General features: G+C 37.1%; 1 protein-coding gene across 2 annotated transcripts; it reads left to right on the top strand.

The window, feature by feature from the left end:
- Positions 1–10,242: 10,242 nt before the first annotated feature.
- On the top strand, positions 10,243–21,137 carry LOC118803480 (nuclear GTPase SLIP-GC-like). 2 transcript variants are annotated; one of them, XM_036563974.1, is made up of 14 exons: positions 10,243–10,393; positions 11,952–11,979; positions 12,072–12,161; positions 14,384–14,483; positions 14,953–15,175; positions 16,028–16,243; positions 16,368–16,562; positions 16,998–17,176; positions 17,878–17,920; positions 18,002–18,106; positions 19,175–19,271; positions 19,378–19,511; positions 20,541–20,714; positions 20,796–21,137. In XM_036563974.1, the coding sequence occupies exons 2-14, from the start codon at positions 11,967–11,969 to the stop codon at positions 20,949–20,951; spliced, it is 1,725 nt and encodes a 574-aa protein (XP_036419867.1). In that variant the 5' UTR covers positions 10,243–10,393; positions 11,952–11,966; the 3' UTR covers positions 20,952–21,137. The 2 variants fall into 2 exon arrangements, with proteins under 2 accessions (XP_036419867.1, XP_036419866.1); XM_036563973.1 differs by having other exon boundaries at positions 12,072–12,167; positions 20,796–21,136.
- The last annotated feature ends 3,758 nt before the right edge of the window (positions 21,138–24,895 follow it).

Below are 24,895 nucleotides of genomic sequence, written 5' to 3'. Positions count from 1 at the left end.
TTTTTCATTTTGCAGCAAGCCTGTATTAAAAAAATAAGTAATAGACATTCTACATTCTGAGACCTCTGGGGAGATTAATATGGTCAAGACATTTTAAGACTGTGTCCATAGACTTGCCTTATTGACATGTCTTCATTTCTTAAGATGTCTTAATATGTCTTCATAAGTGTTTTCAGATATCTCAAGACATGATGATAGCTGGGTATAAAGGCTTAAACTTCACAAGCATAAAGGGTAAATTTCATTCAAAGATAAAAACAGCTTCTCTGTAAGATTTAAAATACATACACACTGCTATAAAGACATACACACCTACATGTTGAAGTACTATATGTTAAGATATCATTAAATCCCTGTATGACCTTATAAAGCATATATGAACAACAAATATATGTTTGTGAGTTCAGACCATGCCTTCAGCATGGTGGTAGTATAAGGGAAGATTGCTTGAGGGAGGGTGGAGAACTCTGAGAACTTGGGCTGGAGTTTGGGGCAGCTTCTGCCTGTAGCTAGAAGGTCCAACCAACTCCCTCCCAACAACCACCCCCCACCCCCCACACTGTACAACTGAATACCAATGTGGAAATGTAAATCAGCATTCAGGAACATTACGAAAAGAACAGACTGTACAGCTTGATATAGATGTGGAACATGTTCATTAGGCAAACAGGAACAGGCAAAAACCAGACCAAGCAGGCACAAGTGGACACTAGCAAACAGTGGGAGACTTGGCAAAGATGAGGTAAAGCAGACTGTGAGTCAGTTTACACACTGCATTAACATGTGTTTTGTGTCTGGATCATACTGGATAAATTTTCTCCCCGGTGTGACCAGATGAGATCCTATTTTACTTACTGGAGTAAAAAGCACATCAACACGTGTTGCTTGCAATTTACTGTTGTTTACTTTTTTCCCCCATTACAATATGAGTTGACAAGCTCAGCTTGGAAGCTTTCTTCGGCCTGGAGTGCATGAAGGCGCTTGGTTTGCGGAACTTCAGCCTTGCGTCTCCTCCATCTTGTGTTTCCTTGTTGGTCCTCTCACTGTAGTCGGTATTTGGCAGATGCATTTTCACTTGCGTAATTATTTACGGATAACAAAAACCCATTCTGTTTACACTTGTGTTTAATGCGGTCATAATCCGTCTCTGGCCACTTTCGAATGCGGTTTGAGCGATCCGATCGTAATGCGATCACAGTGCATCCTGGGGGTGTTTACACCTCGCTTTTCATGCCGTAAAGTGAAATCTGATCAACAAAAATGCATGTTAATGTTAAGGCAAAGTGTAAACAGGCCCTATAGGATCATAAACAGAAACTACAATAGTATATGGAAATGGCTTATACACTGCAAAAAGATTAGCTAAAATACAAGGAATAAACTGAATTTGAGAAGAAAATCACTTAATACTAGTGAAATTATCTGTCCATGCAGCATAATTCTACTTCGAATTTAAAATGAGTTGATTCCAGACTAAAAATAAGTAGGTTCTGATAAGTGTTTAAAGGTTCATAATAAGCAGAAAATTGCTGTTTTTTAGACCAAGTTACTTGAGATCAGACTTGCTATACAATGAATATTCGCAAACAATTCTCAATTTATTTGCATTCTTATTTAGCACAGTGAAAAAATGAAGGCCAAGCAACAAGAAAATGATGACACCGGATCATTGGAGAACAAAAAAAGGTTAGGTGACACTCTATTCTGAGTGGTCCTTTTAGATAAAACAAACACTCAACAGACTCTCAGTAACATGTCAAAACATATGAGGGTTAGGATTAGGTTTTGAGGTTAAGGTTAAGGTTAGGGCCTGAGTGAGGTACTACTCCAAATAAAGTGTTGCCAAAGGTTATACTGTTTGAACATCAGAGAGAAAAATATTTCTGAATTAAATAAAACTATCTCAGATAGCAGGAAGTGAAAAAACCTCAGTGGAGGAAACAGAAGAAAAACTGGATGTCCTAGCCAGCCAAGTACAGGTGCACAACAACAAATGACTGACAGACAGTGCAAACAGAAACATAAAGACATTACATTTCTAAGAAGCTGGGGTCACTTAAGTTTGAGCAGTATTATTTCCTTGTAGTTGAAGCATGTTGGGTCATTGCCATTGAATTAAAAATATTTTTTTAAAATATATCTTATGTATGATTGTTAAATCAAGCAACTGAAGTTGAGTTTGTGTCACTGAATCTTAAAATATGTTTCAATGGCACAAATTGCTACTAATGTAGCTTGTTTTACTTGTGAATTAGCCAATTGAGACATAAAATACATATTCATGATCGATTTAAGAACATATCATGATAGAAACTAATAAATAACTTATAAAACAAGTTAAGTAATCTCAAATTTCCACAGAAAAGCACAGAACGATACACTGCATTCATTTCATAATTAATTGGACAGAGACACACATTTATTTATTTATTATTATTATTATTATTATTATTATTTGTATGTGTAGTGGAGAGGAGAGCAAACAATTTAGTTTTTGCTAAATAATTTCTAAAATATTTGAGTGAGATTGATATGTTTTATACAAGCAACATCCACATCCCCACTTCAAATGGAAACAAGCTTTGCTTTGAGCACCTACAATTCAGCTGAAAGTAGTGTGAGTGCAAATGTTAACTCTCCCCACAAACATGGTTAATGTAAAAATCAAGGTTTAACATTTGCTAGAAAATCTATTTTCTATTCTTTACCCACACAACACAAACAGAATCAATACTAAAGAGCTTTGCCACATCCTGCATACCTTTTGTTTTCTCAGAACTGGTGCGAGTCACTTCTTAGTTGATACCACATCCTTGTTTGAAATCTGTCAACAGTTTGTATGAGTGTTGCAAAGGTTCACTACTGTAGAAGACTACAGGCCACATTGATTAAACACAGATACCAGATCAATTTAAGTGAAAATAGTGTTGAACTAATGTTCCCAATTCAGCAACTGGTCAATATATTTGAGTAAAATATACTTCAAATAAGTCAAATACCCTAATTATTATTTAGCTGCTACTAGATGACTAGTCTGTATCAGTAGACATATTCCTTTGCTTAGCAAAAAATAGTAGGCTACCATGCACAAGACACTAAAACTAACACTAGACCAAGAGGGAGCAAGGTTAGACAGTGTATTCATAATCATTTCATGTACTAATTTTCTGTGATGTAGCTTTTAGAGGCATTATTCACTTCAGGTGTCTGGTTCCTATGACCACCACTGTGATCAATTCTAGAACAGCAATTTACTGTGAACAGTTTCTCTAGAACAGCACATTTGTGGAGACTCAAATGACTCAAAATGACACTGTTTACATCTTAACCATTTAACTGTAGTGTAGGTTAATCTATTTAACATGGTACTATAATGTTATTTAGAATATGTATCGTCATATTAAAATTAGTGTTGGAAATCAAGATAAAGTTAACCGAGATAAAGTTTAGCTTACCTGACAGCTGACCTGTGCATGCCTGTTTTTGCCAGTTTTGACAGTGAGCTTTATCAGTTCACTTGACAGAAGAAGTAGTGCTTAGAGACAGTTGCTAAGCAGAGATTGGATGAATGTCATGTTAATAATTATTTTGCAAATAGTCACTCATTTGAAACTAGGCAAACTAAGCATAGTAAATGCAGTTGCCCAGACTGTGGTGTGCAGCAGATTTACCTGCATTTACAGTTAATACTGTGTCGGCAGCGTAGAAGAACACACACTAATCACTGCACTTACAGGCAAATGCTCTTTTATTGAACAGACAGCAAATAAAACCCACTAGCCTAGCGCTACTCAATGCAGCGATGATAGCGGGGAAGGTCACCAATAGCCATACAACTTCACTTGTATCCCACAGCCCAGCACAATAAAGTGCGAATAGCACATACACACATCTTAGACTACCATCAACAACTTAATGTACCAATAAAGTACCTTTTTGACTTTGCACGGCCACAACACCTAAGCTCCTCACAGCCACATGAGCCTGCAGCAGACGCCACAGTACATTTTATTTTTGAAGACAAACATTAACGACTTTCAATGACACACTCAATGTGCTGGCAAGAATGTTGAAACTTTGCTTTGCTTTAGCTCATCTAAAAAAGCAGCCTTCCCTCCCCCTCTAACGCCTCTTTCTCAATCAACGTAAATGTACCGATTTAACCCATAGTATTTAAAAAGTCTCTTGGTTTTCTGATGATCAGAATATTTCTGAATAATAATACATGTTTTTACATATACTCCCCTGTGTGCCACCATTGCTACCAGCACAGCATGCAGCTTTACGGCACTTTAATGTATTGAACTGGAGTTCAACAGCTCCAAACAACCTTACCTGGAATTTCATCCATTCCCAAATGAGCAACCTTTACCTTCAAAATGAATCCAGGCTATTTATAAAGTTCAAGTAGATTCTGATTCAGATTGAACAAGTTCAATCTGAATCAGAATCACCTTATTTCAGTTGCACAAACAAGGAATTTGTCTGGGTGCGTGCACACACGTATGACAGCTAACTTATTAAACACACCAAACAGTACACAAACTGTTAACATGTATTTCACTAAGGGAAAAATAAAATAAAATAGAATAAATAAAGAATTAAGTCATGTGCAGAAAGGAGCTAAAGAGATGTGTGGATATCTGTATATATGCAGACATGAATGTCTTTACAAATGCATGTCTGAGTAGACATCAACTATAAAATACACTACAGAAGCTATAAATTACTTAATACCACAGAATGATATGAACATTTGTAAAAATGTAACTTGTGTACAGTTGTTCAAATAAGCATTCTGTTAGAGGAGGTACTGTAATAGAATAAGGAGGTTTGTTCATTGATACTACAATGTTGGATATAATATTTAGATTTATACAGTTTTCCTTTTCATATAAAACTGAGGGTTTTGCTAAGAGATGAACCAAAATTTACTTTAAACAACTCTGCAGAGTAGAGATGAAACAATATTAAAATTTCATATCACGATTATCATGACCAAAATTATCACGATTATCGGTATTATCGCGATATTGTTCAAATGTTTTGAAAAGTAAAATAAATTAAAAAAAAAAATACTGATACACAAACTGAAACTCGTTTCACCAACTTTTATATTAACACAAATAGAATTGGCAGCAATATGCACTTTTTGTTTGCATAAACATTAAAAAATAAGGTCAATACATTTTTAGTATTACTTTTGTATTACTTACAATACTTGTAATACTCTGCAAACAAAAGAATAGCAAATGTATTATTATTACAGTTAATTATTATTATTATTATTATTATTACTGTTATTATTATTATTATTATTATTACTGTTATTATTATTATTATTATTATTAATTACAATAACTAGGGATTTCCCTGCATAGAGAATTAAATCTCGACCAACTCTGAGGTGGGTCTTAATGGAAAATTACTACTTCTAAGAAGTGCTGCACTTGGGGGATTTCTGTTCTAACTGCAACTGCAGCATTGTTGTGCCGTTGTGGCGCTGAACCCCTAATCAATACAGTGCACCAGCCAAAATCACAGAGGAATTGCGTGACGTGCTGTGAGCTGCAGACAGTGTAAAACTCACACAATGTGAGTTCACCTGTGGAGCTGCTTCTCTAAAAGCATTTTAAAACTAAAACATAACTTAAAATTAACATGCATCTGAGCTGCGGCAGAAACACTCCTGAAGTTTAATCTCTGAAACTCTGCTTTTCCTAAAAGCAGCACGCAGCGTTTACCCGCGCAAGGTCCCGTCTTAAAGCACACTATCTTCCCTATGTAGTGCACTTCGTGGATCATGTAATAGCAAATCCTTCACCCAAAGAGTGCAGGAAACGTTCGACTAAGTCATCTATAATCAACATTAACAACAGGTTACAAATTCCCTATTTAAAACACAACTGCTGGTTAATGATGATCGTGTTTGTTTGAACAGTAGCGCTCTATGTAGGGGACACTGAGTGATTTGAGACGGAGTTACTCTCCTCTCAGACAGTAAACACTGCAAGTGAGACGAGAAAGGGGAGCTGTGCAGATTGAACCTCTGCAGCGTCTCGTTCCAGAGCTTGTGTGACTTAACTCAGAGCTCATTTTGGAGACTCTGCTCCACAGAAATGTGTTAAAAGCTTTAGTTTCGATTCACAGTTGATTCACTGATTGTTTTTTTTCTTTTTTTTTTTGACGCTAAAAGCTTCATTTTACATTATTAACGAACCATAAGCATTGGTTAAACCACACAAACCGTGACATTTCTTCTATTTCGAAGTCTCCACAGACTTCTCCGTTAAAGTTAACCTTGCATTCTCTAAAAAGTAGCGGGTGGTGGTCGCGAAATGACTCGTAAAGTTTGATGTGTTGCCCCCTTTCGCCTCTATTTTCTTTCGGCCTGTTCTGCAGACAGGGTGGTCATCTACAATTAACTTTCCTTCTGCATCCTTATAAAACCCAAAATATGACCAAACGTCAGACTTGGTCTTCTTAGAAGGCTGAAATATTTCCGAATCTCTGAGTTTTCACACCGCGGTAATCGACCGCGGTTTTAACGATACTTTAAAGTTCAAACGGTACTACTAACCGTCATTAATTTTACCGCGGTTTACCGTGAAACCGGTAACCGTTTCATCTCTACTGCAGAGATGAACCAAGACTTACTTTAAATAACCCATTAATTCCATATCGTCTGAATTCATGTTAACTGTAATGGCGCACAATCGAGAATTATGAAGTTGGCATGCATGGTAGCTTTTATTTGGAGTTGTGGCACTAAAGGACACAACAAAATGTTTTAAATGCTAATAGCACTGTGTAGAGGTGGGGAGGGGAAATCGTCAGTGCGCACTACATTAAAAGCTAGTGAAGGGGTCGCAACCCAAAGGTTAATAAGAGTCATTTTGTCCTTTCAGTAAAAATCAAACCACATTGGGAGCCACAACATTTTGAGTCCATTTTACCATCTTGGCTGTACGTGCCTCAGTATGTGCTAATGTAGTAGTGTAGGCTAAAAATATAATGCAAACAAAAACGCAGACTTACTTTGCTCTGCTTTAACCATTCTACAAACAAGGCAGAGGTCCCGATCGCGACTACATACATACAGGGCCTTTGTGAGGCAGGGGGTGGTCATAGAGCCACCAAATTCACAGGATGTTGTCATCCCACTGGGATGCTAACCATATCTGAGTTTAACCCTAGGCCCAAAGGTCAAGGAGATACTGCCTTATCTGTACGGCAGTTGTAATTTATGGCCTAGTTAGTAAGAGGGTAAAACATGCATTTTGAGGTCTATTGATGTGGGGTAAGGTCGTGGCGCTACCAAACCTGAAATATTTTGTCGTCCCAACAGGCCGCTAACCATATCCCAGTTCGATGACCCTAGGCCCAAAAGTCAAGAAGATACAGCCTTATCCGTATGGCAGCTGTAGTTTGAGGCCTAGTCTGTGAGTGGACAAAATATACATTATGAGGTCTGGTGGGGTGGGTGATGGTCATGGAGCTACCAAACTTGAAACATTTTGTTGTCCCAAAAGGCCACTAACCATATGCCACTTCGGTGACCCTAGGCTCAAAGGTCAAGAAGACACAGCCTTATCTATACGACAGCTTTAATTTGGTGAACAAGTGAATGCATTTTTCCATTCATTAAATGACAAAGTAGCCTACAACACAGAAGTGACTTTTGATCATACAGGATCATTAAGCTGTGGATGAAACTCTGGTTATGCTTAGGAACATGTTGCACACTCCATGATATTACATTGGCCAGTGTTTGCTAACTTTAACTAACGTCTATTAGATTTTACTAATAATCAGCAATATCAGGTGTCTGGTAAATACATACATAATACATATATACATAATGCCAACCACTTCAGCAGAGAAGTGCTGATGTAGAATCTGTTTTTGTAATTATGACCAGAAATACAAAGGACCCTGATCAGCCCTAGATCTACTTCATGTAAACCCCTGGGGTTGTGCAGAGATACGATCTAATTTATATTTATAATTATAATATGAATACCTTTTAATAATAAAACTATCATTGTTAATAATAAAACTATCATTGTCAATAGATGTGTCAGATAGAGTCAGACCACGTAAAGTTGAGCAGGTGACGCATCAGCTTCTCTATCTGTCAGTGTGATGGACAAGTCTGGGTTTGGCGAATGCCAGGAGAATGTTACCTGCCTGACTGCACAGTGCCAGCTGTAAAGTTTGGTGGAGGAGGGATAATGCTATGGGGATGTTTTTCAGGGGTAGGTCTAGAAACTTTAGTTCCAGAGAAGGGAAATCTTAATGCTTCGGCAGACCAAGACATTTTGGACAACTGTACGCTTACAACTTTGTGTGAACAGTTTGGGGAAGACCCTTTCCGTTCCAGGATGACTGAGCCCCAGGGCACAAAGCAGCTCCATAAAGGCATGACTAGGTGAGTTTGGTGTGGAAGAGCTTGACTGACCCTCACAGAGCCCTGACCTCAACCCTATCAAACACCTTTGGGATGAACTAAAATGGAGATTGTGAGCCAGGCCCTCTCGTCCAAAATCAGTGTCTGACCTCACAAATGCTCTTCCGGACGAACAAGCAGAAACTCCCACAGACACAAGAGTGGAAGCTGTCATAGCTGCAAAGGGGGACCAACTCCATATTAATGCCTATGGGTTTAGAATGGGATTCATAAAAGCTTCTGTAGGTGTAATGTGTAGGTGTCCCAATACTTTTGTCCATATAGCGTGTGTATACATATATTTAATAACTGCAAGTTAAATTCCAACAGTAATTCAGCTTGAATAAGATCTAAAATGTTCCGATATATTTTTTACACATATATACACTATATATATATATATATATACAGCGCCCTCAACAATTGTTGGCACCCCTCGTTAAGATGTGTTCTTAGGCTTCTAATAAATTCTTTTTTTTTTAAATAATATAGGACAACAATGCAAAAAAAGAGAAAAATCCAACCTTTAATTCAAGTGCATTTATTCAGTGGGAAAAAAATCCCACATTAAGAAATAATTATTTTACATAAAAATCATCTGTGCCACAATTATTGGCACCCCTGATGTTAATACTTTGTACAACCCCCTTTTGCCAACAAGACAGCACTTAATCTTCTCCTATAACATTTCACAAGATGGGAGAATACAGAGAGGGATCTTCGACCATTCCTCTTTGCACAATCTCTCTAAATCAATTGGGTTGAGGTCTGGGGACTGAGATGGCCATGGGAGGAGCTTGATTTGTGTCTGGTGAACCATTTTTGTGTAGATTTGGCCACATGTTTAGGGTCTTTATCTTGCTGAAAGACCCAGTGACGACCCATCTTCAGCTTTCGGGCAAAGGCCACCAGATTTTGATTTAAAATGTCCTGGTATTTCAAAGAGTTCATGATAACGTGATAACCCTAACGTCTTTGGAAGAGAAACCCACAGCATCACTGATCCTCCCCCATACTTCACAGTGGGCATGAGGTGTTTTTCTGCATACTCATCTTTTGTGTTACGCCAGACCCACTTAGAGTGTTTGTTGCCAAAAAGCTCTATCTTGGTCTCACCTGACCAAAGCACACGGTCCCAGTTGAAGTCCCAGTACTGCTTAGCGAACGCCAGACGTTTAGGTTTATGCTTGTAAGTGAGAAAAGGCTTTTTCCGTACATGCCTCCCAAACAGCTTGTTGGCATGTAGATAGTGCCTGATGGTTGTTACGGAGACTTTGTGACCCCAAGATGCTACTCTTTGATGCAATTCTGTAACAGTGAGCTTTGGAGTACTTTCACCATCCTCCTCACTGTGCGTGGTGGCAAGATAAACTTGCGTCCTCGTCCAGGCTTGTTTGCCACTGTTCCAGTTGTTTTAAACTTCTTGATGATTCCTCTGACTGTAGATATGGGCAGGTGTAGGCAAGTGGCTATTTTCTTGTAGCCATTGCCTGATTTATGAAGGTCGACACACATCTGCCTTACTTGAATGGTGTGTTCTCTTGTCTTTCCCAGGGATTAAGGGGGGCACCAGTGAGCACTGGTGTGTGTGGCAAAAACACGTTTTAGGCATTAAGTGAGGACCTCTGTGAAAATTCACCAGTATCATCAGGAGACTAAAGGGAGATGAGGCACTTCCTGAAAATATCCTCACTCAAAAAGTTAAAAACTCACACTGGTCCTCACAAGTATAGTAAGACAAACACACACACACACACACACATATACACACACACACACACACACACACACACACACACACACACACACTCTGCTACCACACCCAGTCTTCCGCATACTCAGTCATCGCCTTCTTTCTGGCTTAACTTCACTGAATCTCAAATTCATATCTTATCGACTCACATTATTTCCTGGAGACCCCCCTCATCCACACCTAAAATTATAGTAAGTATACTATTTAATTATGTACCAACTCTTTGAGTGTTTTATTGTCCATACTGAGCTCCAAGTCGGCTAATTTGTTGTGGGTTGTGCAAGCCGACTGTCATAGCGACACGTAGTGTAGAGTGTTTAGTGGTTCATTTATATATGTTAAAGTCTTTTCGTATATATGTCTTTTCGTCATCTTATAATATGGTCCTTTAACTGTACAGCACAGTTTTTATGGATTTATTTTAAGCTCGACTAACACAAAATAAATCAAATTGGTAACGCCCAAATACTGCCATTATTTTTGAATAAAACCTGAATGTTTGCATTTACAGTCCACTAAAAACTAAGTGTGCTACTGTTCACAAGACAAATGAACTTTGAGTTAATATTTGAGCTCACATGACTGTTCTTTGAAATCTGATCAATGTGAGTAACCTGAGTACACTGGTGGCAGTATGTGTTGATAAAGGTGATGATTCTCAGTTATGTCTAATCCACTTATTAATGTAGATTTTTACAGGGTGTAAACTGAGGTATATTAGTCCTTAGAGTAACCCAGTTTTTTGTCCTTTAATGGGACATTGAACCTATTGGCCAGTTTACTGCCAGTTGGGTGAAAGGCACAAACAAGAATAACAATAAAGAAAAAAAATCTTTAAAACTTAATACAGTACAATACTGTGCAAAAATCAGAACCAAACCATTATTTATTTACACTTTTCCAATCTTCTCTATTTTTTTTTTCCAGTTTTGGAAATTCTTGTCTTTTTCATGTTTTCCTTTGGCTTTTCTCTTTCTTATGAAAGTGGATAATCTCTAATCCCCCCCGACATTCATAGTTTACACTCAGTGGCCATTCTGAATGGAAATGAAATGAAATGAAGAGTGGTCTATGATTTTTGCACTTTGCTCTAAAATGGAATCAAAGTAATTAGCCACATTAATGCATTATACTATATGTATTATCTGCACCAAATTCATTTTGCAGGACTTAAAGACAGTAAGATCTTAAAAATAGTATATTTATAATAAAAGTATATTTATAATAAGTACCTTATTTAAATCATGTATAAAAGATTAGCTTAGGAGCTTGAAAAGTTTCTCAGGTTAGAGGTTAAATGACTGTAAATTGTTGAGTGCAGACAACTGATAACCTGGAATATTTTTCGCCATATGTAGATGTTTTCTATAAATGTAACATAGGTATCTATAAAATACTCCATGGAACATGTCACTCAAACGCTGGGAATGAAAGTTTTGTATTTCACATGGTTATGTCTACTTAGCTTTTTGTAATGCACACACTTAACAGTAGTCTAATTACTGATGTAAAGCAAGCAGTGGTTTGCAGCATAATCCAAGCCTGCTTTTTAGGAGCAATTCCCACTCTAAAACTAACTAGTGTGCTTTTTTATAATGTACTTAAATATATCTGATGTATTTAAATGTATCTCCATAAGCCCAAAAATCTCAATAAACTTGTAAAATATGTATTATTTTGGATTTATAGTATATTATATTGGATTTTTACATAAATATTTCTTCTACTATGTTTTTCTTTATTTCTTAGGGTGATACTCTCCAAATGAATTACAGAGGTATTTGTTTACAATCTCTAAAGATCTAGAATGAGAAATAACCCTTTGAATTTTACCACTTCAAATGTCTTCATGCTTTATTTCCTTACCAGGAGATAAAAGGACACTTGGCAATGACAACATTTCTGCTCCACCTGGGACACCTAGAAAACAAAAAAGGTGCTCCAGCCCTGACAGGACAGGTGCTGGTAAGCTTTACATTTTGCTGCTGTTAAATGCTGAAACTATTCCAGAAAAGTCAGTCAATAGGGAATTCTTATGGTTTTCCTTAAAGCTTTAAGCTTATCATTGATTCAATCTATATTCCTTTGTAAAATCTGACTTTGAAAATCCTACATTCTCTCAGGCCAGAAAACAAAAGAAACAAGTATCTCCATTTTTGGGGATTTTTCATTTTCTGCATAATTTGAATTTAGCAGCTGTCCTTTTCATTATGTGAAAATGACATGATAATAAAAATACAAATGCTCCAGTATTGCTTCAAATAATTGGTGGTGGTGTGAAGTACTTCACACTGAGCAAAATGGACCAACACTGCCCTCTAGTGACATGCCGATGACAATGGCAAAACAGATTAGGGTTGCCAAATAGATTTACTTAGCCACAGAGACACAGATAATTTTGTTTTAAATGGCCCCAGACACTGCCAGAAATCAGCACAATTAAAATAATTTCATCACCATTTCAACATTACAAAGGAACAGTAATGTCAGGTAACATACTGTTAATATGAAAATATTCAGTGGAGCATGGATCCACCAAAATTGCTTAATTCATTTGAAGCAAGGAAAGTGTTACTTCAGCAAAGTTGCTACAGCACAGAAGTCAGTGTGATCGAATGTCTGGAGGACTACCAGGAATAAACACTACTACATGTACAACATGTATCAGCACTAGGTATTTCAGTCTTTAACAGTGCTACAACAAGCAGCTCTACAAACACATAATCAAAACGCTAACAGCTAAGCGTTCATCACAGCAGGCTAACAATAACTCACTACAACCACAGACTAAACCACTTCTTCTTCAGAGGCAGTGCCCTATCTCCTGACATTTGATTGTCTTCCATTTTGATTCATACTTACATTTTCACTCTTATACCAGTTTAAAAAATATCAACTTCACACCAATAACTGATGTGATCACTCTCATCTGTTATGTGAGTTCATTTTCACTGTTCATGCTTAACAGAAGAGAGAAGTCTGTCCCCCTCAAAGAAGCTTTTTCAATATGTCAAGAACAGTAACCTCAGTAACAGCACCATTAAAGGTGGGCAATAGGTCTAAAATATCATTTCAAGATACTTTTCAGACTTTTTACTTTTAGACATCTTTCACAAGGCACTTATCTTATATCTTATGCCTTATCTACCTTATCTATGTCTTCAAAAAGTAAAATACACACACACACACTAAACTCACAATTTTAACATGTCATGTTCCAGAAACTACGGAAAATGTGTTTTTGTTTTACCGCCCCCATTTTTGGCTTTTCTGCAAAACAGCTTTTTTTTCATTTTTGCAGATCACTATACGTATCAAAAGCAATTTAGTTATCAAGAAGCACTCCAGTGTGATCAAATGCATATACAGTTTTCCAGTCCTTTTAGCTAAGACCATCTCCAACAGAAAGGTTTCTAGAAGCATCTTTTGACAGTGATGGACTGTCATGGTGGCAGGAACCCAGCAATAGCCAAGAAAACTACTGAGTTAGAAAGACAGGTGGATATGTAGCAACTCTCTGGTGCCATGTGTCACGCTTCCCTCCAACTCCCATGATGCCTCTGACTCCCACGTGACTCCTAACCAGAGTCATGTGACTTACCCATGTTCCCAATCACCTGAATACTGATTGTTTGCACCTGTGTCCCAACCTATTTATACTCTCATGTTGTTTAGTTCTCTGCCGAGTTCTGACTGGCCCTCTAGCATTACCAAGTGTTCATTGGCTGATTTCTCGTGTTTTGACCTTTGCTTGTTTATTACTCCGTGTTTTGCCTCTCCCTTTTGTACTCTGTTTTGCCGGTTTTGGATTTCTGCTTCTTTATTTGACTACGTCTCTTGGTACGCCCCTCTACTACTTCTGTTTTTTGCTGTTGCTGACCTGGACTGTTTTTGACAATCCCTTTGTGCCTAAGCCCTTTATTAAGAACTTTCATTTTAATCTGCGAGTGTCTGATTTCTGTCCAGTTCTGACACTATGAATATTAGCATTACACAATTATTCTGGACTGACACAATGTAGAAAAAACTAGCATACTCTACACTCTTTAAAAAAAAAAAAAGTTTCTTCAAGGGTTTTTTAGTAAAAGCACCATCTTTTTTAAGTGTGTATACTTGTTTCTTTTAGTCTACTTGCACTTGTCATCTTTTCCATTTCAAAATATGTATTTGTGTTTTTTTAGTAATCAGAAATAGCAAAATGATTATGGGAGGCGTGAAACATAAACTCAGCGAAAACGAATTTCAAGACACCCCCACGAACAAGCTCACTGAATATGTCAGGTACAGTAACCTTAATAACAGCAATATTGGAGTGGGCAATATGGCAAAGATAGTATATTACAATGCTGTAAGACACTGGAGCTGGTCAGCGTTCTTTAAGTACTGACAATATCCATGATACGGCCACAAAAGTGTACAATTTATCACAATAACAATAAAATACTGTCATATTGCCCACCTGTAAGTGTCTTATCACTACACTTAAGAAGGTACAGAATATTTGGGTAACAAGTTATATTACTCATTACATAATGAATCATTAACACACACACATAATGCATCGAGAGTCCTCTAAATATTCTCATGCATGCTTTATTGCAGAGGTTGTAAATTATTACTGTAATAACTAACTATGAATATTGATATTGTTAAAGATGTTGATACAAGTTTCATGTTGGAAAGACTGAATGAGGCAAAGAGGAAGTGTTTCCAAATAGTAACTGTTTATTTTTATGCATTTTGTGCACAGGGAAATAATCACAAAATTGGACACCACTGTAAAAAAGAAAACTACTGTTGGAGTGTTTGGAAAGACAGGGGCTGGGAAGAGCTCTCTGATAAACGCCATCCTGGGGAAAACAGATCTGTTACCATCAGGAACCCTGTGTGCCTGTACTTCAGTCATCATACAGGTTGGAGCCAACGTAAACGACTTCTTCTACACGGCTGAGATTGAATTCATCTCAAAAAAGGTACACAGGTTATGAAAACATTTTTCTTCACTGTACATGCCTGTCAGCAGGTTTTCACTCCACCAAAAGACAACTCAATTTGGATTCATTTACTTAAGTTCTTTAAAATATGTTTTCTACATGATAACTGTTGAATGCCATTATGTGGCTGTTTAGAAAATATGTATTAAGCACATATTAATTAATAAACAGAAGCAACACGTAAAAGGTTTGAATTTTAATGTTCATTCTGTAAAATATACAGACCACATGCACCTCACCTGATGGTGGTCAAGACAAAGGCAGAAAGCAGGCCAGACACTTTTACTGTCTGCAACCCACATGAGTCACCGCAGAACATATTAGATGTACACATTTCAAAGACACTGTTGAATGAACATTGTGTGTACATAAAGGGAATCCAAGATATATCATTTTAGTCAGAATAAATCTGAATCTGCATTTTTTCTGGGCCAAACATGATCTTGTCACAGGAACAGACATTTGAGACAAATTGTTAGACTCTCTTTTAGCCCATCCTCCTGTTTCCAGGGCTGGTTTTAACAAAGCAGTCCTTAGTTAAAGCACTGATCTCAGATTAGACTCCTAAGTGCTTATGACAGTCACAAACTCATTCTATATCAACCCTCTTGCTCCTAAAGTTGTTTATGAACCCAGGAAACAATCGCTTGTGGCCCCACAAGACTTTGACATTTGCAGCTATAATCCCTAAAGCTCAGACCAAACACAGAACCAATGTACTAATTCTTCTTTGCAGTTCTGTCCATTTTTTGTTTTTTTAAGAATTCCTTCACCACCACCCCCCTTAGGAAAAGATGCCTCTGACTGTGTTACATAAATTATTTTCTTCAGGAATGGGAAGATGAACTCAAGACACTTCTAAATGTTTTATCGGAAGATGGAGAGGAGAAGGACAACGCAATCTTCAGTACAGCAAATGAGAAGATTACAGCAATGTATGGAGAGGAAGGTGTTTTTATGACCATAGATGACCTCATGAAAGATGATAATTTCTCAGAAATTCCAGAGTTTCTCAGATCTCAAACCAAAAAGATAACATGTGAGAAAGTAAGTCAATGTGGAATTTTTGTCAGTCTGCAAGTAGTTAAATAGAGTAAAAGTCAATATGCTGCATTTATAAATAAGGCACCTCTTATGTGTTTATGTCTGTGCATTGTTTATTTAACATCAGGCCTCAGATCTCTCTGACCAGATTGGGTGTTACGTTCAGCATGATGACTCAAGTCCTGGAGGATGTTACTGGCCAGTAGTGAAGAGTGTGACCATCAGTGTTCCTCACTGTAAAGATTTTCTGGAACACATTCTGTTAGTGGATCTTCCTGGAACTGGAGATTACAACAAGAGCAGAGATCAGATGTGGAAATCGGTAAATACTGCTGTTAATTTTACAATAAGGCCAGATGGTCAAGATTAAATGTTAAGTGTAGATTATATCCAGGGGCTCATGGCCCTTTGATATTGCAAAACTGAATATCATGACTCACCAAAAATCAAATTTGCACAACTTTTCACTTACCCCAAATGAATAAAATCAGCTAAAACGTGTCAACTTTGGACACTTAACATAATCAGGTCATAACAAATGCAACTGATTTGCCTTCACTGCCTCTTACCAGCCTAAACCATGAAAAACAGCCCCAGACCATTATTTCTTCCAAAGGACCTTCTGCATTGTGCATGGTGATCTTAAACTTTTGTACAGCCTCTCATCCAGGGAAACCCAATCCATGAAGCTCCCGATGAACAGTTCTTGTGCAGACGTCATTTTCAGTTGTCTGTAATATTTCTTGATGTTTTATAGAAACTGAGAGAGTGTTCTACAGTGTGGATCGTAAGTGAAATAAATCGTGCTGGGTCTGACAAGGAGGCCTGGGAACTTGTTTCTAACAGTGTGGGAGACATGGCACAAGGTGGAGAGTGCAGCAGCATCTGCTTCATATGTACCAAGACTGATGACATCAACCCACAGAACTACATGAGGTCAGTAACTTATAAAATAACTTAATAAATATGTAAATATTTATATGGCACTCCTACATACATAACTGCCAAAAGGTGCCATTCCTAGGAATGATACCATAGCATCACTAATTCTGGAGATATTTTTACAACATAGATAGATGCTAATAAGCCACAAATCAACACAAGTATAATGCATTCATTTAATACACAGCTACACAGTCTAAGCCTTGCAGCATGACTGACATGCTTTCTGAAGTCCCTTCAGTCATATTAACTTTACATTCATGGAAGTTGTTTCATTATGCCACCTTTCAAATGGATGATTCTTAAAAGAATCGTTTTTGTAATTGTGTGTGAGTGTGAAGAACTTTTTTAATTCTATCATTAAATGAACCTACACAAAGTGTTTTTTTTCTCTAGAACCATACATCAAAGCCAAAAAAACATTTATGAAGACTATACTGTATAAAGAACCTTTCCATTATGGTCCTGTTCTTTAAAAGCATCCTTCACACACGCACATCTAATTACAAAAATCCACTGCAAGGTTCTTTCGGGAAATAAAACGGTTCTTTAAAGGCATCTCAAGAACCCATGTACTATCTTAACATTAAGTTGCAGCTTAAATGCACACAGCTCTGTTTTAAATATATCTCCAACATTGGTGCAACTGAAATTTACATTTTTGTCTATATTATAAACAAACGTTTAACATTTAGATCCTCAAAGCTCAAGGATGAAGACTTTCAGATCAAACCAGAGGTAATAATGATATAGTTCAAATCATTTATAAACATTTTTACGGAAGTCCTTCAAGTCCTTAAAAACTGCATGTCTTTACAGGACTCTCAATATGCCAGCAAGAAAAAAACTGCATGCATATTGCACAGGAATGCTAAAGCCAAAGAAAGAGTGAAAAAGAATTTCCTTCAACAAGACACAATAAAGGTATTTAATTCTATTGCTTTACATAGCCCACATTTTCATAGAGGACCTATTTCCATGCAAAATGTAAAAGCCCTTATGACTAAGGGGTAGTATAGGAATATGGCACTTCATATTGCTTATTTAAGCAAGTGAACCCTAAATGGTATGTACAATTAAATTACACACTACATTTTTAAAACATACTATTCACCACCAATAATAATAAAATACAGGCAAAGTAGGCAGTAAAATTAGATTGTTTTGCATTTCTTGTTTTGTCACAAAACCCTAAGCATTTAAATATATCCCGCTATTCAACCTACAGCAGTGTAGCCCAACCAGTCACTCTGAACATATTAGAAGTCTTTCAGCCTGAACTACTACCCTTCGGGGGAAGGGAAAAAAGTATAATACAGTGTGTCCTTAGATTACTATTTTTACATGGTTAAGTCAAATTGACTTGGCTTTATCTTTTAAGGAACATCGCTAGCTGTTTAAGAACTAATTACAGTGATGGGTATGGAAAGAGTCTACAAGGGGCAAATTTGAGGGCACTACTATAGACCCTATTCTCATGCCTATATTCAAGTGATTAATTATTATTTTTGGAAATATATTCTCTCAGGATAAAGTACATAAAATCAAGGATGGGCAACTCTTTGAGTGCAGCAGTTTGGTGATAACCCTGACCGTTATCACCAAAAAAACCATCACAGTGATAAATATGGAAACATTTTGCAAGCATCATATTGAAACCAGGCTAGTGTACTTATCATAGCAGACAACTGCATTTTGAACTTTTTTGGTTTCAATTATATATTAAATTACATTACCTTTATCGATCAATGTTATTCAATAAATAAACAATATAAGCAATATGTTTAAATATATGCAACTCATCGGATGTGTAGTTATGAAATTTTAGACTTAATTACTCTTGATTACTAAATAATCTTAATCATGTAGTAGCTTGATCTCTGAACAGTTAAAAAGCAAGCATGGATTTCCATACTGAACACAAAATGCTATGAGCTTTGACCTATGCCTGACGCTCTTTCAGTGGTTTTCCTTTTTATATTCCTGCGCTAGACACATTTCGACTGTGATGATGATTTCTTTTCTGTGTTCACGGTGAGTTCTGAAGAATTCACCAAAGAAGATCCAATACTGAAACCAGAGGAAACAGGTAAAGCATAAGCAGTTCTAAACTGACCTTGTAAATTGACACTGATAAAATACCTGTAGTAATACCAGTTGGGCTGCATGCCATTCTCTGATCTGACTATGTCTAGAGATACCTAAGCTGAAGGACCTCTTAAGGACGTACAACAATAGTCACACAAATGACATGGCGAGTCAATACATCTCTGGAGCACTTGGAATCCTCTCCTTAATTCAAGGTTTCAAGGAGATCAATGCTGCAATGGTAATGATACCACCAGTCCATTTGCTACAGCCATAAAAGCAAATGCATATTTATATGAATAAACAGTCTCAGTGTAAGTCACATAAAGACAGGTGACAAATTAAAGGAAAAACCTGAATAAGTCAGTTGATAAACATAAAGTGTGCATATGCTTCCAGACAGATGTACTGCATGACACAATTAAGTGATTAACAACAGAGAGAAACTGTTCCTCAGGTCAAGAAAATGTCAATGAAGGACGTGATCAGACTGCGCCAGCAAAAACATTCCATCCACAACTACATAGAGGGATGTTATGGCACAAACCACTTTAGGTCACTGCAAAACATTACATCCAACATTCTGACTGATCATCTTTATCCTAAGATGAAATATTTCTGTCCTGAATGACAATGCCCAGATCCACAGGGCATGAGGGGGTCACAGAGCATAAAAATCATATACTATGGTCACCAGATCTCAACTCAATTTAACACCTACGTGAGATTTTGCGCTGACACGTTAGAGCTCTCCACCGCCATCATCTAAACACCAGCCTTTCTCTCCAGTAAAGTTTCTGAGACATGTTGAATCTATGCCAAGGTGCACTGAAGCTATTCTGGCAGCTTGTGAGGGCCCAAAACCCTTTTCAAGACACTTCATGCTGGTTTTTCCTTTAATTTGTCACTCATCTGGTATTTCCATGTTTCATGTTTTATAAAGCAATCTAGACATATTTGGACAGTGATGCAATTTTTCGTTGCTTTGAATCTGAAATGCAACATGAAGATTTCTTTTGTAAAAAAAAAAAAAAGTAATTTGAGGACTTCACACTCAAACATTTAAAAATGGTATGGGGTTCTTTGAACTGTTATGACAGTTACCTAATCACATTTTTGATGGTGCTTACATTAATCAGCATAAAGGAAACATGTCTTGGCATCCCATTTTCATCTTAATATCCCATTTTAACAAAAAAAGAGCTGTACACTGAAAACATCAAACCAAAGTGGATACCCTCAAACTGTTGTAATACCCTTTGTATTTTAGGTAGCAGAGAGGTCCAGACTACACCATGACTTGGAGATAAATCTTCACAATGCACTTGGACACTTGCACGAATGCTGTGGCCAAATCTGCAGCTCTCTGGAAGAACTTCTGTCAAAAGGAGCAAAAGAATCTGAAGAAAAATGTGTTGAAACTGCAAATGAAGTAATTGCACCGGTGAGTGGTTTTGTTTATTAAATGTACACTTTATAACAGTTTTCAAATAATTATGATACTATAAAACCTTTCATTACTCAGAAGAAGGACGGTCGAGGATTTCACAGAACACTGACAGCGCTGTGCAAGAATAATGGATTCTACAGGTCTAAGACGGGAGCAACCGATCTGAATTCACACTTGGCTACACACATGTTACAATGCATTAATGAAGCATTCACTCACTTCTTCCCGTAAGTACTCAATTCAGTTCAATTTGAATTTGTGTAGTGCTTTTTAACTGAAGTTGCAAAATGGTGAGGTGCTGTTTTGCCAATGTGCAGGGCTTTACCATTATTGATCACTTTAATAATCATGATACATTTTTTTTGACATAAGTTGCATACAATCGTAAAATGAGCAAAAATGAGTCACTGAATGCTGACATTTCACTGGCTTCCTCTTGAAACTTGAATTGGGGTGTGTTTTGTGTAACTGATGTGTAAATTAGGCAGTGGTACCTGGTGTTTGATTTCATACACTGAAGATGATCCATCATTTGCGCTCAAACGACGTACACAAGTTTCATTAATCAATCACAGAGTAATTTGTACAACTTAAAGGCAGGCAAATCTGCACTCTTTTTATGCAACTCTGTGAGTAAGGGTCATTATATCTAAAAGTAGCCATTACAAATAAAATGTCAATATAAATAAATGTTTTTACTTGCTGTTTAAAATGGTTAATGGTAGGTGCCTAATGAATATCTATACATAAGGTGTTCCAGAGATTTGGTGCATAGTGACAAAAAGTTTTTGCACTTTTCCTTTTAACTTCATTTTACAGGCCAGTGCTTAATCTTAAAAGACAATTTAAAAAATCAGTGACTGATTAAAATCAGTTCTAGAAGAAATGGGCAGCCAGTGCAATGAAGCTAAAACAAGTGTGATATGTTCTCTCCTACATGTTGTACTCTAGCTGCAGCATTCTGAACAAGTTGCGGTTGGTCTATTGTGGTTTTGGTAATGCGATAAACAGTGCATTGCAGTAATCTAGGTGTGAAAAGACAAATGCACGAGTCAATTTCTCAGCATCATGCAGTGTGAACAAAGGACTGACTCATGCTAAACTTCACTGAATATTAGTTAAAAACTTCATCTTTGGATGGAGATACGTCAAAGACCCAATGATTTTGAGTAGGATTTTAAAGTTGGTCAATGGTAGAGAATAACACTATGGGATTGTTCACATTTTCATTTGTAATTAAATCCACTCAAACAGCTTTGTTAAAAATATGAGTGCTGTGTTTTTGAAAGTCATGCTGCACTGTTTTCCTCCAACTTCTTTCAGCTTTTTGGCATTTTCTTTTGAACTGCTCGGTTTCCATTGCACTTTGATAAATTTAGACATCTTTAACTTCTCTGGTGGAAATAAGTCAAGAGTTGCCCTTAGTTTGAAGTTAAAACTACTGACTATTTCATGTATTTGTAAGGGCTCCCCAATAACTAAAACATTATCCAACTGTGAAGCTGTTGATGCCGGGGAAGATGGGCTTTATACTGAGTGTTGGTGGTGAGTTTTGGCTGTGATGGTGAAAGAGACCTCAAGCTCTTTATTTGGTGCTGGCATTGCCATGCCCCATCAGCCATGGGGACAAATAAAATGATTCCTGGCCGCAGCTGTACCCATAGCCATGCCCCTGAATTTAGTGGTCCCTTACATGGTGTTTCTGTCGCCTGTCGTGGACTACGTTTCATGTAACCCCCCCCATGTCCAACCTCCGTGAAGCTGGCCCCGCATGTGGTCAGAAATGGAATAAAAATGCTACTATTCGTTTGTGCTGGTTTGTGCTGGTTTGTGCCAGTTTGTGCCATAGAAATCATCATTTGTGCTGGCAGCGTTTTTAAGAAATTAAACATTACATTTTGATGTCTGTGACGTCACTCAGCTCCCCATCAACGTCCAAATCACACCAAAGTGGTCTCATTCGTTTGTGCTGGTTTGTGCCGTTAAAAGAAACGTTTGTGCTCTTTTAATTCATAAGTTGTTGTATAAACAGATTTTGTCACTAGCGATGACATCATTACCACAGGATTAACACTAGTTGATGGTGAAGATCTGAGAGAGGCCTTTTTTCATGTGTGCTCATGTTAATTATGTTAATGCTCATCAAATATCAACAAAAATTTACTGGAACCACCAAGAACACAACAGATTTTAACAGTGACCCATGTGGGCATTATCCCACTCTGGAATTTTTGTGGATATTTCCTTTTGATTCCACACCAACTGTCCAGTCTCAAAGAATTTCCATTAAAAAAAAAACAATACAAAATAAAATAAAGATCACACTTCAATTTAATTTTTATAACCATATAAAATTTCAAAGTTGTGCTCAAAGTAATTTTTGAGTTACGATTCGATGAAAGTTTTCTAGAAAGCTAGAAAGTTAAATATTAAAAAAGAAATATTAAAAATAATTTAAAAAATATTAAACCATGATAGCACAACTGTAATGTTTGGATATGTTAATATCAGACATAATTGTTCTCATTCTGGAAAAAGGTATGAAGGAAATGGAATTAGACATTTAAAGGAAATATAGGGCCAGAAAAGCTTTTATTTATTTATATTAGTATAGTATAGTGTCAGGAAGGCATAAATTTAGCTTCAATATTGAATCCAGAAAAATACATCTAAAAGATTACACTTCAATTGAATTCTTACAACCATGCACAATTCAAAGCTGTGCTCAAAGTAGTTGTTAAAGTTTGCCCAACTTGCTGTACATTATTTCTTAAATATGTAGTTTTCTTATAAATTGAGCTGAAATATGAATTATGTAAATAAGTGAATATGTGAAATATTAACTTTGTGAATACACTAGGAACAATATTCAACAATATAATCATCCAGCTCGAAATGAATAAATTCCCACAACAGGCCAGGTCATTTGAGGCTGTATTTTTATCATGCTATTTATGTGCAAAAGGTTTTCTGTGTTATTCCTACATTTCTACCAAAACTATGAATTATTAATTTCTGGGAACCAAACGGAAATATCCACAAAAATTCCAGAGTGGGATAAAGCCTGCATGGGTCACTGTTAAAATCTGTTATGTTCTTGGTGGTTCCAGTAAATTTTTGCTGATATTTGATGAGCATTAACATAATTAACATGAGCACACATGATACACTGAAAGACCAACATAACACGTTCTATTCCTTAAACTAAGTGTAACCTCACAAAACCCTTGATTCATTTTAAAAGTGTTTTTTAAAGAGAAAAGAAGTCATTTCTAATCATAGTCAGCTCTGGACATCTACTCAGTGCAATAATGAAGCTGAATAATTAAAGTTGAAAAAGCCAGATGACTCTGTACTGATCAGGGACAGCGGCTGCTCAGGAGGCAAAAAGGCCTCTCTCAGATCTTCACCATCAACTAGTGTTAATCCTATGGTAATGATGTCATCGCTAGTGACAAAACCTGTTTATACAACAACTTATGAATTAAAAGAGCACAAACATTTCTTTTGACAGCACAAACAAGCACAAACGAATGAGACCACTTTGGCGCGATTTGGATCTTGGGGGGGTGCGGACTAGCGTCACTTATTCAAAAATTATTATTAGCCCATAACTTGATAATTAAAACAGCAAAAATGTTTATTTTAACAGCACAAACCAGCACAAACGCAGCACAAACGAACAAGACCCTTTTGGTGCGATTTAGACATTGATGGGGGGTTGCGTGACATCACTCGTCCAACATTTATGGCTTTATAACTGGAAATTAAAGCAGCTGGAATGTTTATTTTAACGGCACAAACAAGCACAAAGGCAGCACAAACGAATGAGACCTTTTTGGTGCGATTTGGATGTTGATGGGGGGGCTGTGTGACGTCACTTGTCCAACATTTATGGCTTTATAACTGGAAATTAAAACACCTGGAATGTTTCTTTTAACGGTACAAACCAGCACAAACGAATGAGACCCATTTGGTGCAATTTGGGCGTAGAAGTGGGGCTGCGTGACGTCACTCGTCCAACATTTTTGGCTTTATAACTGGAGAATTGAAAGAGCACAAATGTTTATTTTAACGGCACAAACCAGCACAAACGCAGCACCTACGCAGCACAAACAAATGAGACCCTTGTGGTGCGAACTGGATGTTGATTGGGGGTTGCGTGACGTCACTCG

Source organism: Colossoma macropomum, unplaced genomic scaffold, assembly GCF_904425465.1.
Source record: "Colossoma macropomum unplaced genomic scaffold, Colossoma_macropomum, whole genome shotgun sequence".
Lineage (NCBI taxonomy): Eukaryota > Metazoa > Chordata > Actinopteri > Characiformes > Serrasalmidae > Colossoma > Colossoma macropomum.
This window is presented reverse-complemented; position numbering and strand designations above follow the sequence as displayed.